An 18,728-nucleotide genomic window follows, 5' to 3' on the forward strand; every position below is an offset into this window, starting at 1 on the left:
CCCCGCCGCGGGGCTCCCTCGCGGAGTGCGGCACCCAAAACACGCCGCCGGCGCGCGCGCCACAAGGTTCCACCACCCGGCAAGCGGTGGGGCGGGCGGAGCGCTTTGAGACACTGCGCCGCTCGGGAGACCCCGCCCCCTCGCCCTCGCGCCGCAGGGCCTAGACCAGTGGGGCGATGGCACACGTGCCCACAGAGAGGGCTCTGCGTGCCCACTTGGGCACGCGTGCCATAGGTTCGCCACCACTGACTTAGGGAAACCATTTGCATTAGCCAGTCTCTATCTATTCTATCATGAGAAGAAAAAACTGCAGCCACTGCTCAATTAAGGGATGGGGAAAGAATTTGAATGCTGTGATGCAGGCTGGTATTAAGACGGGTTCCCAACACCTAGCACTGGTTATATTGCACTGTGCTCACTTATATACACCTATTTGTCTGCCAGCCTGTGTAAGATTATTAAGCATGGATCTTTAATAAAATTTGCTTTCAAATTTTTATTTTAGACCACCAATGGCAAACAAATAGGGGAGGTTGTATTTCATGGCAAACAGTAATGCACCCATTCAACAGTAGGACTTTATCTGGGTGGAAATATGACTACATAAAACTACCCAATTTGGTTTCTACCGAATCTATAGTCTGGTTCAGATGCAACATTAAACCAGGGGGGCAGAACCTCTAGGCCACAGCCCTGATTAGGACAACCAAGCCTCCTCATTTGGCCCGCAAAGCTATTTTATGCAAGCCATGCCCACCTGCTGTACACCTCATGATGATGTCAAGTGTGGGGCAGGTAAAGGAGGGGCTTGGACAAAGAAGCTTTGTAGCTGAATGGCAGTGAGAGCCAGCGTGGTATAGTGGTTAAGAGCGGTGGACACGTAATCTGGTGAACCAGGTTCGCATCCCCACTCCTCCACATGCAGCTGCTGAGTGACCTTGGGCCAGTCACACTTCTCTCTGAAGTCTCTCAGCCTCACTCACCTCACAGAGTGTTTGTTGTGGGGGAGGAAGGGAAAGGAGATTGTTAGCTGCTTTGAGACTCCTTAAAGGTAAAGGGACCCCTGACCATTAGGTCCAGTCGTGTCCGACTCTGGGCCTGCAGCGCTCATCTCGCATTACTGGCCGAGGGAGCCGGCATACAGCTTCTGGGTCATGTGGCCGGCCAGCATGGCTAAGCCACTTCTGGTGAACCTGAGCAGCACGCGGAAACGCCATTTACCTTCCCGCTGGAGCGGTACCTATTTATCTACTTGCACTTTGACATGCTTTCTAACTGCTAGGTTGGCAGGAGCAGGGACCGAGCAACGGGAGCTCACCCCATCGCAGGGATTCGAACCGCCGACCTTCTGATCGGCAAGCCCTAGGCTCTGTGGTTTAACCCACATCGCTACCCTTAGGGTAGTGATAAAGCGGGATATCAAATCCAAACTCTTCTTCTTCTTCAGTGCCTGTAAAACACCCTGTGTAGCATTTCCCAAGTGCCAACAACCAGCTGACTGCAGGTGCTTGGGAAGCCTTGTGTGCAGTGTCTGAACATCAGACACTGGGGACAAGTGCAATGCTGAGCTAGAGAGACCTTTTGTTTTGCCTAAGAGATGTTGTTCATAAATATCAACTCAGACATGAACTCACTGAGTAACCTTAAGAAAGGCATTTTCATCTCCATCTTTGCAATGCAAGAATATTTGTCTACACTGCAAGGCAGAGATTACTGAAACAGGGTACAAAAAGAACTGTTGCTCAGTTACGGAAATCAGGGTTATGATTTCATATTACCAGGATCACTGCTGCATTATGACTTTTATTGTTGTAGATGTTAATCGATATTTTAATTTGCTTACAGTTCTTGTATTAGTGTGTACGTCTCCTTGTGACACCATATAAAAGGTGGTATAACAGGTTTAAATCTATAAATAAATAAATAAACAAACACTTTGAAGTGAACAGCCAGAAGTAGTAACATAATGTATATTATTCATTAATTACAGTTATCATTTCCTAAGTACCTTCTCAGCCAAATGACGCTCAATACTGTACTATGTTTAATCTTTCTAAAACCATAATAAACTGCCCCAAACAGCATAGCAGTAAAAGAGGAGCAGGTGGTGGTTAAATATTATTTATTTGATCAAGCTCAGCCTTCCCCCAACCTGGGGCTCCCAATTCCCATCACCACTGACCATGCAGGTTGCTGCTGGCAGCCCTACAACAGATGGAAAAAAGCACCAGGACGGCAGCTGCTCAGTTGACAACAATATCAAGTGCTCTATATAGGTACTGAAGACACACCTCTTTACCTTAGCCTTTAACACGAGAGAGATATATTTAGAAGCCACCTTAGTTCTGTAATCTTTAAAAGTTGTTTTAAACTATCTTTCATACTTTTTTATTGCTGTAAACCAACCCAAGGCCTTAGGGTGAAGGGGGAATAAATTATGATGAGGATAAGAAGAGATCCAGTGTGGTGCAGTGGCCAGACTAAGATCTAGAAGACCTGGCTTCAAATCCCCACTTGACCACTAAGCTCACCTTGGGCTCACCATTCACTCTCAACTTAACCCACCTCACAGGGCTGTTATGAGGTTAAAATGGGGGGGGGTGAACTATGTACACCACCTTGAGCTCCTGGGGTGGGGGAGAAGGTGGGGTGTAAATGTAGCAAATAAATAATAAAAGCCTCCTCAGCTTTCCAAACGTTACTGAAAGCATGTGGACATGCAGACGAGGGAAATGTTCGTACCCGTTGCCAGGGATTGGGGATGGGAGCTGATGCTAATCCCATATACACTGTCGTGAACTCATTGGGGGAAAAGAGGGAAAGACATGTAACAACAACAACAATAATCATCATCATAGTCACCATAGCCCGCCTTTCTACAGAGGGTCGAGGCGGCATACGAAGGATGGAGAAATGACATGTAAGTAGGAGTAACTGGAGTGGGGGGGAGACATCATGTGAGGAAAGACCAAAGGCGGAACACGGGGGTCGGGAAGAGCACAACCCCCCCCTCCGCCCTAACAAGACCCCTGAGGGAGCGGAGGGAGGACCCCGCGCCAGGCCTGGCTGGCCAAGACAAGGCGGAGACCCTCCGCCCCGCCTCAGAGGAGGGAGGTCGTTCTTGGGGGGGGGATGAAGGGGGCGTTTCCGTTCCCTTTCCCTTCGCCGCCCCCCAACTCTGAACCCCGCTCGGTCCTTACCGGACAGCGCCGCTTACTCCTTCTTTCTCACTGAGGGGGGGGGGAGGCCGGGCCCGGTAAGGAGGGAAGAGGACGCGCTTCTCCAAGCGGCGTCGGCGTCAGCGACGACAACAACCGCTGGGGCTGCAATTACCCCTCTTCCCTCAGTGCTAGAGCTCCGTAAGGCGCAGGCGCCGAGCTGGAGACAGCACCGCGCAGGCGCGAAAGTTTCGGGAACGCCGAGAGGCACATCGGGCACGGCGGCTGACGAGCGAGCCAAGAGTCACGCGGGGCATGCGCGGCTCCGCTTCGGTTCCTTTCCCCCCCCCCCTCTCTCTGCTTATTCCCCCGTCAGTCCCGCCCCACTCCTCCGCGCGCGTTGCGGGGCGGGAAGCTGCGAGGGGGCTCCTGAACGGCGGGGAGGGGGCGTTTGAAAAAGGCGGGAAACCCCCCCCCCCAGGGGACGCTCTGAGGGAGCTGGAAAACGACCAGAAAAAGAAAAGCAAACTGGTCCTCAGAGATGAAAATGCGCGATAAAGCAAAGGCGTCTTTATAACACGGTCCCAGTCATGATACATGCCACATTTCCACTAATTGAGAGGGAATTCTTAACCTTATACAGTATTCACGTTATTGGAACCCCCCCCCCTTCTTGAGCTCCGCTTTGCTTTCTTTTGTTTAGCTGCTGAGTTCTATTTTTGAGGGCTACTGGCCAGTTTTTGCGCACGCCTATTTTGAGGTACAAATTGATAAGATCAAATTTGACCATATATGGTGCCGATTACCTTAACAGAGTTTCCTTCCAGGTTCAGATTATGAATAATGGGAAACGTCATAAATTACTCTATTTATATCCCAGTAGCCATTTTATCCTCACAACCCTGTGAGGTAGGTTAGGCTGAGGGGGAGTGACTGGCTCAAGCCTACCCAACAGGCTTCATGGCTGAGTTGGGATTTGAACCCAAGTTTTCCAGGCCCCTAACCACTACACCACAATTATATCTTGCTCTTCCAAAGGAGCCCAGGGCAGCAAGGTGGAGGTGCTGCCCCCTTCTGCTACTGTATTTAGCTTAATCCACACCAAACAGGTGCTGCACGCTGCTGGGTTGTTCTTTTTTTGGACTGAGGGATCACGCTTAACAGTTGGATGGGCTGCTAGACATGGACCTTTTTGTTAGAAGGCCCAATTGCCTCACCTCTCTGTAGCATAGACTTGTGTGCCAGTTGCACCCTCTCCTGGACAGCGAGAGCCTGTCCACCAACATCAGAATTCAGAGTGCTGGTTTTGATATACTGTATAAAGCCCTAAACAACTTGTTGTTGTTGTTCAGTCGTTCAGTCGTGTCCGACTCTTCGTGACCCCATGGACCAGAGTACGCCAGGCACGCCTATCCTTCACTGCCTCTCGCAGTTTGGCCAAACTCATGTTAGTAGCTTCAAGAACACTGTCCAACCATCTCATCCTCTGTCGTCCCCTTCTCCTTGTGCCCTCCATCTTTCCCAACATCAGGGTCTTTTCTAGGGATTCTTCTCTTCTCATGAGGTGGCCAAAGTACTGGAGCCTCAACTTCAGGATCTGTCCTTCTAGTGAGTACTCAGGGCTGATTTCTTTGAGAATGGATAGGTTTGATCTTCTTGCAGTCCACGGGACTCTCAAGAGTCTCCTCCAGCACCATAATTCAAAAGCATCAATTCTACGGCGATCAGCCTTCTTTATGGTCCAGCTCTCACTTCCGTACATTACTACTGGGAAAACCATAGCTTTAACTATACGGACTTTTGTCGGCAAGGTGATGTCTTTGCTTTTTAAGATGCTGTCTAGGTTTGTCATTGCTTTTCTCCCAAGAAGCAGGCGTCTTCTGATTTCGTGACTGCTGTCACCATCTGCAGTGATCATGGAACCCAAGAAAGTGAAATCTCTCACTGCCTCCATTTCTTCCCCTTCTATTTGCCAGGAGGTGATGGGACTGCCTTATTATGGAGTCAGATCGCCATCCCATCTAGCGCAGTATTGCATGCACTGACTGGTAGTGTCTCTCCAAGGTTTCAAGTAGGGGTTTCTCCTGGCCCTACCCAAAGAGACCAGGGATTGAACCTGGGACCTTAGATGCTCCTCCACTCAGCTGTGGTCCTTCTACAACCATTTCCACTTAAGCCTGCTCAGGTGCTAAAAATCATACTTTCCGGTCCTGCTCTTGATTCTCCTTACTTTTGAAGTGAAATGCTGGCAGCAACGGGCTTTTCCATTGTTGCCTCTGACTTTGAAGTTCCACCCCAAAGGAGCTTCATCTGGTCCCCCCATCTTATTCTTCCCAGCACCAGGTAAAAACCTTATTTTCCAATGTTTTTAATCTATAATTTTGTTTTACGCTGTCCTGCTGTGGTTTTGTTTTATGCTGTTCCTATCCAATCATGTTTTTATTATCTTTTGAAGCTACTGTGACAGGTTCAGCTAAAGTGCAGCTGATAAGTATTGCAAACCAGCAAGCAAATATTTACCGGTAATATCTATACGAAACCAGAGGGAGAGTTTATCCAGGGATTTGGACTGGGGCGTTGTCAATATGCTGGTGACACACAGCTCACTCTCTCCATTTCATGAGCATCCATCCACAGTAGCTTTGGAGGTCTTTAATTGGTGCCTATAACGATGGATTGGAGGCAGGCTAGCAAACAGGGTAAAGATGCTGCTGAACCAGGTTGGAGGTGTACGTCTTTTTTTGAATACAGCTGCACTCATATCAGTTTCATTGTTTGGGGTGGGGTGCCCCAGGGTTACCAGGGGCCAGCTTTTGTGCAACTTTGGCTGGAATGCCGGTTGTTTCCTTTTCTTACTCAAGCAAACCTGATCATAGTCACAAATGCCTTGGTTACATCCTGGTTGGAGCACTGCAATTTGGAAGTTTCACCTGTTACAAGATAAAAAAATTCCTCCCAGTAGCACCTTAGAGACCAACTAAGGTTGTTATTCGTATGAGCTTTCGTGTGCATGAACACTTCTTCAGATACAGTGGTACCTCTGGTTACATACTTAATTCGTTCCGGAGGTCCATTCTTAACCTGAAACTGTTCTTATCCTGAAGCAAAATTCTTAACCTGAAGTGTTATTTTTCTGGGTTAGCGGGGTATGTAACCTGAAGCATATGTAACCCGAGGTACCACTGTACTTCAGATTCTTCTGGTATCTGAAGAAGTGTGCATGCACACAAAAGCTCATACCAGTAACAAACTTACCGGTAGTTGGTCTCTAAGGTGCTAATGGAAAGATTTGTTTTTATTTTGTTTCAACTATGGCAGACCAACACGGCTACCTACCTGTAACTGTTACAAGATGTGACTGACCAACTTTTTCCTGGGGAACATGCAACCACAATATTGATTTTTATGTGCAATCACCACTAGCTCATTTCTAGGTACGATTCAAAGTGCCCATAAAGTCCTTAACTATTTTAGACTAGGATATTTGAACGACTCCTTTCTCTCACATGAGCTCACCTACCCACTATGCTGTTATTCACAGGCCTTACTCTCTCTGCATCTTGCTGCTATCATGCCCACCTAGGTGGAACATGTTGAGTGACAAGGACTTTTTTGTTGTGGTGCGTGGATTGTGGAACTCTATTTCGGGAAGCCTGGTTAGCACCCTTCTTATAGGGTTGTCCATATCAGGTCAATACTTTCTTCGCTGGCAGCAACCTTGTAGGCTGGGTTTGGACTTAATTTTTTTGCTCCTGCTGTTGCATTTTCGCTGTGTCTGTATTTTAGCTCTCTGTTCATGTTACTGTTCTGGTTGTTTTTAATTGAAGATGCGTAAGAAATCTGGTGGGGGACGTCTCAAAAGGTGGAGTAGAAATTATTTTTAAAATAAACCACACAAATGTCCTGGCTTCAGCTGTACTTATTAGATATTATATGGACCATATGCTATTTTCATGTACAGTCATGTTTCCAAGATGTTCTCACTATCCATATATTCCATAGCTTGAAATGGAAAAGGGTTAGTAGACCAACCCACTGAATTTGTGTGCTTGAGCTGCTGGCTTTTCAATGAGATTTTCCAATCGCTTAGGCAGATGTAATATTAAGGTCATGAGCTTTCCTGTGATTCATTTTATATTACAGCTTATGTACATGGCTTTCAAAGATTGCATTTCAGTGGGAGGGGCTTCCAAACCCTTAATTGATGAAATATCAACCAGGTCCTCTATCCCATTCTTTTATTGCTGCCTCAGGGGCTTTGCACAGGGGCTCATATAGATTTCTTATTTTGCTGAACTGCAGTCTTCTTTTGTACAAATAGCTATGTGCATGATCAATACTCTTAATAATAATATACCTGCAGTGTTTGGCTAGGTAAATGCCCAGTGGCTCTGTTCAAGAACAAAAAAGGCACAGAAAATAGTACTGCAAGAGCTTTCTGGAAGCCAGTTGCATCATTTCTGACATATACATTTTCAGTATGACATAATCTTAGCTTATTTAATATCTCTGTTCAAATTTAAATATGAATTACAGTCTACCATTTTAAAAGGTGGGCAGTCACTTATGACAGCCCCATTCTCTTATGTAGCACTGGCACAATCACTGCATGTATATTAGTAAACGCGCAGCAAAAGCATGACATACTGACAATATACCTGCACCTGCATTTGCTCTTTAATAACTGGTTGGCTGGGAATTAGTTATCTGGATGGTTGGTGGGAATTTATGAGAGTGAGGTTTAAATGTAGAGGACTGCTAAGGATGTATTTGGGAGAGGTTACTGCCTGGGAGTTGGGGGAGTCATTTTGGCATATAAATTAATTATAGCAGAGCTTTCCCAACTGTGTGTCATGTTAGTGTGTCGGCTGCAGTTGTAGGTGTGTCAAATGAACGAACCCCATGCTCCTGCTGGGGCTTGAAAGGTTTAGTTTAACCTTCGGTTTGCTAGTAAAACTAAATTACTGTGTCATGAAATGATGCAAGTCCAAAAAGTGTGTCACCAACTTGAAAAGTTTGGAAAGAAACTGTGGGGTGGCTTCTATTTCAGTTGTGTGTTTTTTTTGTAGTAAACAACAATACTGTTTTGTGGAGTTTATTGTGCTTTTGTATGTAACTGTTGATTATCAGTTACAACCCTATGGGGAACAGTCTCCTGAGGTAAGGGAAAGACATTCTGTAGATGCTCTGAAACATTTTCTGTACTATGGAGCTGAGCCCTGGTTCAAATTAAGTTCTGTCCCCATGGTGCTAGGATATTCAGTTTGTCCTGTCTTCAAGGAATGCTTCACATATTCATTCTGTTCCAGATACAGCCTGCTGAGAAATAAGACCATCTGAGTCCATTAAACAGATATGGAATAAATTTATTTAACATTGTGTACAAACAAAGACTACAAATGCCTTGGATCTCCTTGTTTCCCAAATACAGGTTTTTCAGTCTCTTTTCATTTCCTTCTTGTTTATGACATCTTTTAAATTTAACTTTTTGCTGTTTTTTTTGGACCTGTTCCAGACAGACAAAAGCACTAGAAAAACAATCATATTCCACAGCAGTTCCAAGTGCTCAGCATCTCTCTTCAGAATCAACTTTACTGTTTTACTTTTCTGATTTGGACTCTTTGGAATATTGAAGCAAGGAATATTGAAGCAGTATAAAATACCAATGCAAAAACACGAAGGCGGTCTTAAAAACAATGACAATAAATATTAGCTTCATGGCTGAAAATGTGACCTAGCAGTGAACAAAAAAACCCTTCTCTATAAGCTGAAAATGCAAGCATTTATATAATTTAATTGCATTTATACTTAAATAAATAGTTTATTCATCTGCTTTCCTCTGAATTCAACATGGATCATTAACAGAGAGAAGGAAGTTACAGAAGTTACATAGGCCAAGTCCAAGTAAAACCACAGAAAAGGATGCATATTTCATATTGTCCAACTCATAAATTTTTACCTTATTTTAGCTTGATTACTTTAGCTGCATAACTCAGTATTTTTATTCTTTATTTCTACTGATTTGTATAAATTTAATTTGGACATAGAAGCAGTTAACAGAATCACTTCTACATTGAAGATGCTGAATGATGCATTTCCAGCTGTTAATACATTTTTGTGGGCTTGGGTTTTGTGATCATTATCCAAGATAATTCCAAATTTTAAACAAACCTAATATTTACATACTCATTTACCCTTGGGCAATCTTTGGGTATTATCTGATAGTTGTTGTTTTTTAATTGCAGGGCATGTGTCATGGGAAAACCACCAGCCAAAATTAGCAACTTCTTGGTTCCCCTCATTTCAGTAGGAGAAAATTCAATACATGCTTAACTCTCCCATTGCAATTAATGGGATCTAGAATAGCAAACGTGGACTGAGTTGTATCTACTGCCAGCATTTCATACATGTGGGTAATGGGTCATGGTTAAAATGAAACAAGGCCTGTGAAGCAGGATGTCAGTGCAAGACCAACTTCATTTTTCCAACTTGCTCAAATAAACTAATGCCAAAAGATATTTTCAAGTTGTGAGAATGTTAGTTTAACAGAAGGAAAGATTAAGACAGAAACCCGTTTATAATAAAATAGCCTATTTGCTGTCCTTTCCACACAGTAACTTACAACCATTGCTAATAATTTCATCTAAATTCATTATAGCTTATTGTGACTGTAACACAGTGAGGGCAAGAGTTCCTACGGTATTCATGGGATAATTGCAGTTACTGCATAATATCCCTTCATGAATCCTTACCTTTTATCATAGGAAGCAATTACTCACAGGAGGCCTGTCACCTCTCTTCTTGGTCAAAACATGCCATCACATTACCAGAACATATGCATTCACTTTTGTACACACTTATAAACTATTAGTAGTTTCTTCCTGACAACTGATAAAAATGCTGACTTATACAGGACATGATCAAAGGGGAGTAACTGTCAGCAAGTTTACCCTCTTAAAGTATTTTTTCATTGTTTATCAATGTAAGGCTGATCATCTGCATTAGCACTCCCTGCAGGAAAGATTATGTTACCATTCCTGCTCCATGGAGTTCCAGATTAATCTGGGTGAATAATCTTCACCCAGAACGCCATTTCCAGATTCAACTCCCATTCAGAATCAGGAATCCTACTCGAGTGATCCTTCTCAAAGAATTGGCTGAACACTAAGTGATGGCTAACCTTGGATATTGACTGGAAATTACTTGAAGAAATGCTCCTGTAAGTCATGCTGCTTCAGGAATGAATTCACATAACAAATCCAGTGAAAAGTTTGTCTAAGACCCCCGTTACGGTCGAGATTACATTACATTGCTAGTGCTGCACCAGCCTTAGTCCTAATCTCCAGACTGGTGAGATGGGATGGGATGCTGAAGGCATGTTTTTGCCATTCCCAAGTACTTTGTATTTTTACATGTAGGATTGAATGGCAATCATACTGTTATATAAATAACGTAAATTGGTGTTAACTGAAGGGACACCAGTGAAAGTAAACCTGCACCTGGTGACCTGAGTTTTTCTGGATGAGGCAGGTTTTGCTTCCCGCAAGTAATCTGGCTGATTTACTTAGCCCTTTGGAACACAGCAGGAACCACTGATAATTAAGCAAGCTTCTACCTGAATTATGGTTCTGCCCCTTCATAAGCCCTGCATTCTTTCCTGCTCATGCTAAAGGCCACAAAGCAGTGAAACCCAGAAGCTAACTTTTAAATACTGATATATATTTGCACAGACTACCAGAAGGGTTGTCAGTGGAAAGAGAACCAGACATAATGGTGATGAGATGACAAGAGGATATGTACACTTTATTCTGATGATTCTTTTTCTCTCTTATGAATCAGTTTTAAGAAACTTTCTGGAGGAATACCTTCCTTGACACTAACCTGGAGAGTGACTCTTATAATACAAAAGGAGTGATGAAGTATGGAAAAACAATGGCAATACATTCCTACTGAAATGACACTAGCAATTGTTTTATAACCTGAAGCATACTAAAGGCATCCTTCCTGTGGAGACACTTGTGGTCAGAGCCAAGGAAATGAAGAACCTCTACATTTGCTTACTCTTGTAGAGTTAACAGGCACATGCTGAGAAGCCATAAATCACTAGACTGCAGTATACTTAAATGTTAATCCAGCCATGACAGTGCACATGCAGAGCTTTGCTGAGGCCAGGAGTTTCCCTGTTCTCTACTTATAAGTGCAGAGTTGTTTGGTCTGTGACGGTTTATAGAAGAAAACAGGAAATCCCCCCCCCCCATAACAGGCTTTGGAATGTTCACTACTGTATATTTAAGAAAGTGAAAGTGGTCTGACTAGACAAGTAATCTTCCATTAGTCTTTGTGCCCCTTGACAAGCTCTTGGGATAGGAGCTGAAAAAACAGACAAAAGCTCTGTGTGGCCCTTATTATGATGTGTGAGAAATTAAACCATGTAGCACATTCAGCAGGGCACATGTGCAGAATAGGCAGCCAGTCCCCTCACTCACCACTTCCACAGCCTGACCTTCACAAGGGCTGAAGCAGGAAATGGTAGATTAAAAAGCAAATCTATCCCGTCATAATTCAGTTACAGCACAAATAAAACAGCTGATCCCAGTGTTACCATCCTAACTCAAAGCTCCAAAAGCAAACCTAAAGCTGTTCAGAACTATCAGGATGGGAATTCTATCATTGTGGTTCAACCCTTGCTGTGAATTGATAGGCAACAGGGCTCTCTTGGTTGTCCTTAAACAATAACCGCAAAACACAGGGAGGTTATATTGGAAGGGCACAATATCGTATTCATTTACTCAGTCATTCACACCCAATACAGTAATATTAAGGATCTATGCTATGGATAACATTCTGTAAAATGGAATATTCTGTAGGTAACTTGATGTTTTAAAACCAGAGCATTGAGAAAGCTACATAAGGAACTTGGAATCACAGAAGAGGAATAAAAACACCCTGGGTTTCTTGGAAGCGATTGGGAAGAGGCCTTCTAAAGTTGTATTTTATAACATTAAGGCATAGAAATTAATCTTCAAAAGATTCCATAAGATTATCTGCCAAGATTATCATCTTGGTTTATCAGTGATATGCAAAACCTGTAATATATGCCTACCCACTTATAACTAATTTGAAATTTCTGAGCTATACACCAAATGCATCCCGGAAGAATGGGATCACCATTGGAGGGCTGGGCTCCCTGCTATAGTTGGCACCTGAATGTGAAAGAAATCAGTTGCCCAAGCTTCCAGAATTCACAGTGGAGCAGAGTAAGAGAAAATCCTCTCAGAATATGTATTTTAAAGGCAGGTGGAGGGAAAGCCTAACCTGAAACTATAGGTTATCAGTTTTTTGCAATCACAAACAACATAGTATGGTCAAAACACCTTGGGTTGTATCTAACTGAGTGCTGCTCAGAGCAGACCCACTGAAATTAATGGACATAAATTAGTAATGTTTATTAATTTTGATGGTTTTCCTTTGAACATAACTAATGTTGGATACAACCCTTTATTCACTCAACCAATTCTTGGTCAAATCTGATGCAGTTATTTGTTGTTTAGTCGTCTTAGTCGTGTTCGACTCTCCGTGACCCCATGAACCAGAGCATGCCTTGGAAACTCTCACTTGCTTCTCCTTTTTTATGTCCATGGAGTTTTATTGGCAAAATACTGGAGTGGTTTGCCAGTTCCTTCTCCAGCAAAGTTATTAGGCTACTGCAAAAGAGAGGACTTTCCCCCTTTTGGGGTGGGGAGCTTTAGAAGGATGCTGCATACTTCTTTGGTTTGGTGTAGTCACTTTAGTGGTACTGTTCCCCTCCTGTCCCTCCCATTCTTTAAATCTCTGAAAAGATTGGAGGAACAACCACCTCCAAGACTAACCAATCTGGTAATTTGTAGCTTGCCTGTGAGAGGTGCATGGAGGGGACATTAAGATCACACATGCATTTGTCAGTGTTGACAGGTGCAAGCCACTTCCCCAACCTAGTATGTGATGTCAGAGTGCGGCATTGGTGCCAGGGGAAGGCTAAGTCCCCTCTGCCCAAGTGAGGTGGAGGAAGCACAAGTCTTGATACTCAGATAGGGACTTCAGTTTGGAAATTGGGAGCAGGGCAACCCTAAGCTCTGAGTAGAAGCCCTTGCTAGTAGTAGCAGCTTAGGCAGGCAGTGGGACAGAGGCATCCTCTAGAAGGAGGGAATCCTTGTCTTGAGGGGCTTGCCTATGAAGTAGCGACTTGCTTATCACCTGCCCACATCACCCCAGTTATGTTTCATCCTCAGAGAGGTGCAAGACCATGCTGATGTGGAGACCAGTATACTGAAAGGCAGTCCTGGTGGTTTTAAGAAAACTCCAAGCAGGGGAAATAAGAACCCCTTCACTTGAAAATCTGGATCATTTTTACAGTGTGTTGCATGCATTACAGATCATTTTTAAACAAACAAACAAACAAACAAACAACCCTTTCTCAATTTTCAGATCAGTTTAAATTGAATGCCCTAGTTTCCCAGCTCAGAACTGCAATTATTCAGGAGAGCATGTTTATAATACTAATACTAATAATTCATAATCATTAATACTAATAATAAAATCAATTAATTGTCCAATCTCTCACATCTACATGCCTCCACGTAAGAATTCACCTACTCATCAAAGCTGCTCTCAAGGTTTCCAAAGCAAAGGCATCCTCCTTACAACTATGCAGTATAAAATATCAATTCAATATTAAAATTACAGTTTTATGTAAATTTTTAAAAATTAGTAAGTCAGGCAAGGTGAGTTGGCACATTTGTAGTCTTTGTAGTATTGCTTTTCCAGTTGTAAGCCGCAGCTATAGATAAGTAACAACCAATGATGCACGAAGGAAAATAGCAGCCCCTTTTGAATGAGAAGTGGTGCAAATTCAAAATGACCAGACAAAAAAAGACAAAGCCCTTCAGAAATTATAGTTCTCAGAGCAGGGTCAAAGCAACCCTCCCCCCACCCCCCGCATCTCAAGAAAAACATTTAAGGCCTCTCTAAGGCTTCCATGTCATTGTAGAGGATCTGATTAGCTCTTTAAGCACCACCAGTCTCTGCAGCTCCCTTGTGCTGGTTCTTCAGGTAACACAAGTCCTGTACAACTACATGAAAGACTGCGATTGTGAGACCAGTTGAACTTGCAATACAAGTATGACTGGAATGTTAAGGAAGGACTATCTCTTATACGTGGGGTGGCCCCAAACTTCCCAGGAACAGGCTTGTGTAAATCCAGAGAAAGTGTGCGTATAAACTTTTTGTGCCATACCAAAAATTGATCAAACAGAGATGCTATGATACTATCACAGGGGGATCCTTTGCTAACAAGATACAGTACTTCGGGATATTTGGACAGGATAACCCATGCTCCTCCCACTTTTCCATCTTTGAAGAGTGCCGAAGGAGGCAAGCTCATTTCAGCCTAGAATCCATTTGTATCCTGAATCCATAGAATGATCCCAACATCTGAAGTCTTCCTTCACCCCCAGCCTTGCATGGCCACCCCCAAATCCCTCAACAATAGAGTTTTGTCCAGTACATTGCTCATCGATATGGAGTGGTATTAATCAATTCTGCCATTCTACTAAATGGGAAGGAATCTGAGATACCGTATTGACTCAAATGTAATGTGCACCTTTTTTGGCAAAATTACATCATGAAAATTAGGGTGTGCATTAGATTTGATGGTGCATTAGATTTAACTGCAAGCTTGAAAAACACTGCTGACATAGCAAATACTTTTTTGGTTTCAAGGTTTTGAAAATTGAGGTGCGTATTCAATTCGATGGCACATTAGATTTGCGTAAATACGGTAGCTTGGTCAATCATTTCCCAGCCCCATAGCTCATGCGTCCGTCCCCTATAAAGCCTCATAGGGGAGAACCATTGCCTAGAACATCCTCCCTCATCCTAGTGCTCTCCAGATGTTTTGGACTACTACTCTCATCAACCCCAGCCAGCACAGCAATTGAGGAAAGCTGGCTTAGAAGGACAGAAAGATAAATGGTTGTATGGGAGGAGACAAAGCAGGGTAGAAAACTGCAATTCAGACAGTATATCTTTTCATGTTAACAGAATTATCCCATTTTACCTCAAATAATAATACTAAATTTAATAGCATGTTAGATACCTTCACATTTTTTTAGCACCTCCACAAATACTTTGCAATCCACACTTCTTTTTAAAGGCTTGATTGAACAGAAAGGGAAATGGGAGAAATAGAATTTAATTACCATATAGTGAAATTAGTCTAGAGAAGAACATTTGTAACATGCTGCAGCCCCGTTTGGATATAACATATCTTGGCTTACTAAGCCAAAATACAAATGAACTTTGTGCATGCAAATGCTGTCCCTTTCTCTCTTCTCTGTGTCCCATGACTGAAGACATACTGGGTTACTTTACCATAGTTTCCTGTTACATCCAAACCAAGAGACTATGGCTACCATGTTCTAATCAGTGCCTGGAACTGTGAAAGCTGTAAATGATCAACTTCAATTGCTGCACACTATTTAACAGGAGTCCTGCAGCTGGATCAGGTCAAAGACATTTATAGTCCAGCATGCTTCCTCTGGAAAGCTCACAAAGCACCACACAATCCTCTTCCTGGTGCCTCTGACACTGCAGGTACCATGTACGCAACACAACTAATAGCCACTGAAGGGCTTATCCTCTATAAGATTTGCCTAATCTGCTTTTTGTAAGCCATTTAAGTTACTGGCTATGACACCAATTTCTGTTGTTTTAAGAGAAGAGAAGGGAGGAAGGACAGAATGAAGCACACGAATGCAAGGCTCGTGCATATCTTGGCTTAATAATTTAATTTATTAATTAATTAACGGTATTTCTATGCCACTCTATAACCAAAGTTCTGTGAGTGGCTTACACAAAAATTGTTAAAATACAATAATGACAATTAGAAAAACAATAACAGTATAAAATAAAGTGAGAACAATAAAATAATATAATAAGCTGAAATATGTTACGTCTAAACAGGGACAATATCGTAGCCTTGGTAGGAAGAGGAGCTAAGCAATATCAGATTCCCATATGAATAATTTTAATATGAAAGATGTGGGAATACACATAGAAAATTACAAAACCTCTCCTCTCTTTCGGAATGTGTGATTTCATAATACCCAAAGCAGCTGACATTATGGAACAGTACCAGGAAAACAAAAAACATCAGTGAGGCTGTCAAAACACACATTTCTCCACTACCTTTTAGTTTTGTTTAACAAGGAGAATCACTTTTATTTATCAAAACTGAGGAACATGACAAATCTTTGTGGGAGTGTCATTCCCTACTTCAATCCTTCTCCTGAACCAAGCCAACAATTTAGTTTAACATCTTAGCCCTTTATCACACTTTTAATAAGGAAGGAGGGGATCTGTCTTCTTCTCCCTTGCCTGCAAGCAGTTTCTGATCTTCATAGTAAATTTTGGTGGCATGTATGGGTATAACTAAAAATTATGCTGGATGACCAAGTGGCAAGTGATAGGCAAAATATCTCCCCAAATATAATGTAAAATCAGAGCAAAAGCAAAAACCTCCCTGTCCATTCAAGGACTCTACAATTAGTTCATGTTTCCAGTTCCCAGCACTGATCCTTTCCCAGTGTTATAATTCACTGGTGCCTAGTTACGGCTGCTCTGAAGTCCATTCAATCTTAGCTGAATGTCTGGGATTTCTGAAAAATACAAAATGCTCCCTGCTCAATCAACCATCATTGTGTAGGTTATCAAACATCTTATCAAAACATTTATATTTACCTGCAAAAAAGGGGTTGAGGTGGAAAAGACAATTTCCATAAGCAACATACAAAGTCTCAAGAAAGAACATAAAAATTCAAGTATCGAAAAAGCGATTCTGATGAAAGTTTAGGTCAAGCAGCTGGGAGACAACCATTGACATTTGTCCCCAGATCTCTTAAGAAATGTTGATAACAGGTTATGGTGTTTATGTGTAGGCACAGCCTTCATCATCTGGGTGGAGAACTGGATAAAAAGTTTTTTTCTTTTTTATATGGGGGAATGGGATGAAGCTCCCCATTTTCAAGTGATCCTCTATTCTATTTAGAATGCCTGAAGAATTTAGCAAATCTTTCACATTAGCATTGCCCATTATTTTTTTGGTTCATACAGAAAGTAAGGTCATCCAAATACTTGCCATCACCACACCCTCCCCCAGTCTCCTTTACCACACTGGCCTTAATATGATGCAACAAGAAGTGCCTCCTTTATCAACCGCTACCCAAAAAGGGACAAAAGGCAAGAAAATGTGGTTTCTTCTCTCCATTTCCAAGGAAAGAGGCAAGTCTGTGACAAAAACAACAACCAACCAAGAGGTCTGATTGTATATGAAGCCTCTAATTCATTAATTAATTTATTAAAAAGAGACTAGTTGAAATCAAGATTTAAATTTCCATGTAGAGGGCATCATAAATGCATATACTTTGCAGTATTCCATTAAAAACCAAAACAGCAGCTATTAAAGCTAAAGTTTTGATATATCCTTTCGCTCTTCACAAGAGGTCCAAGTAGAAATCTTGAAGCTTCCCAAAGATAAAATTAATTCCATTAAAAAAAAAACCCACTGAGGAATCTGTTCTTTCACATACCCCACAAGAAACAGTTCTTGCTGCTCAGGGCTACCCTCTGCTGGTTGAAAACTCACAGCACAGCCTGGCCCAGTTTTTTCTTGTTCTAGTGGTCAAAAGAGGAAGGAATCTTTCTTTTTCTTTTTTTAAAAAAGTCTTCAGCCTGTCATTGCCTGACAAATAGCAGAGGGACTGAAGGCCTCGTTTCCTCCTGGTAGGCAAGGACAGACCAGGAGTAATGTGTTTCTCTCATTCCCCGAGTGGGGCAGTTCACACCCATGGCAAATTCCACATGGACTGATCAAGGCTCCTACACTTCTGTGGAGAACAGGATACTCTGTCTCTTGCTATCAGGGGTGGGGATAGTCTCTAGCTGCAAGAAGTAGAGGAGAACTTGGACCTGGAAAGCAAAGGAGAAAACAGGTCAATGAAAGCCAGTGTAGTGAAGTGACCTAATCATGAGGGCAACTGCTTTATGTAGCAGGTGTTGGGTGCTGTATACCCAATGGGAGATCCAGGTTGGAGCACAATCCATGGGGAAATTAGGCTATCTGTTAATTTACTTATTTAAAGAATGCATTTCCTTTCTTCAATAACTTTCCTATGGCAGTTTACTGTTTTTATTATGTTGTGTAACAAAACACAGAGAAAACTTTCAGCAATGTTAGTGACTGGCTGATAGCTAGAGCAAGCCTAATCCCACAAGGTGAGCCACTGGACTTTGCCTTGCCTTAGGGACACTATGCACTCATTATATTGCAAAACTTTTCCTGGACTATCCCATTTCCTTACCTGGGACATGACTTCTAGTGACCAGCTATCAGTCATGGCTATTGGCTGAGTTGGATTAGCAGGGATTTTACTATCTTTTTCCGATGGCCTGAGCAGCGTTGGTCCAAAAACGGTTGCCAGATTGTGAAGTGACATCTTGTTGATGTTCTCCTTCTCAGCAACCCTGAAGCAATTG

The 18,728-nt window shown here is 42.6% G+C and overlaps 2 protein-coding genes across 2 annotated transcripts in view; both read right to left on the reverse strand.

Annotated features, from left to right (window-relative positions):
• The window catches only part of SPECC1L (sperm antigen with calponin homology and coiled-coil domains 1 like), a 48,965-nt gene extending 45,605 nt beyond the window's left edge, over window positions 1–3,360 (reverse strand). The window contains exon 1 of the mRNA XM_033135921.1: window positions 3,201–3,360. The gene's annotated coding sequence lies outside the window, so the exon portion shown is untranslated. The remainder of the gene's footprint in view (window positions 1–3,200) is intronic.
• A 13,870-nt stretch (window positions 3,361–17,230) lies between these two features.
• The window catches only part of BCR (BCR activator of RhoGEF and GTPase), an 82,060-nt gene continuing 80,562 nt past the window's right edge, over window positions 17,231–18,728 (reverse strand). The window contains exons 22-23 of the mRNA XM_033136143.1: window positions 18,554–18,716; window positions 17,231–18,161 (exon numbers count right to left, since the gene is read on the reverse strand). Of these exons, the coding sequence (XP_032992034.1) occupies window positions 18,072–18,161; window positions 18,554–18,716 (253 nt within the window). The 3' untranslated portion in view covers window positions 17,231–18,071. The remainder of the gene's footprint in view (window positions 18,162–18,553; window positions 18,717–18,728) is intronic.

The sequence above is a fragment of the Lacerta agilis genome, chromosome 17 (genome assembly GCF_009819535.1).
Source record: "Lacerta agilis isolate rLacAgi1 chromosome 17, rLacAgi1.pri, whole genome shotgun sequence".
In the NCBI taxonomy this organism is placed as follows: Eukaryota; Metazoa; Chordata; class Lepidosauria; order Squamata; family Lacertidae; genus Lacerta; species Lacerta agilis.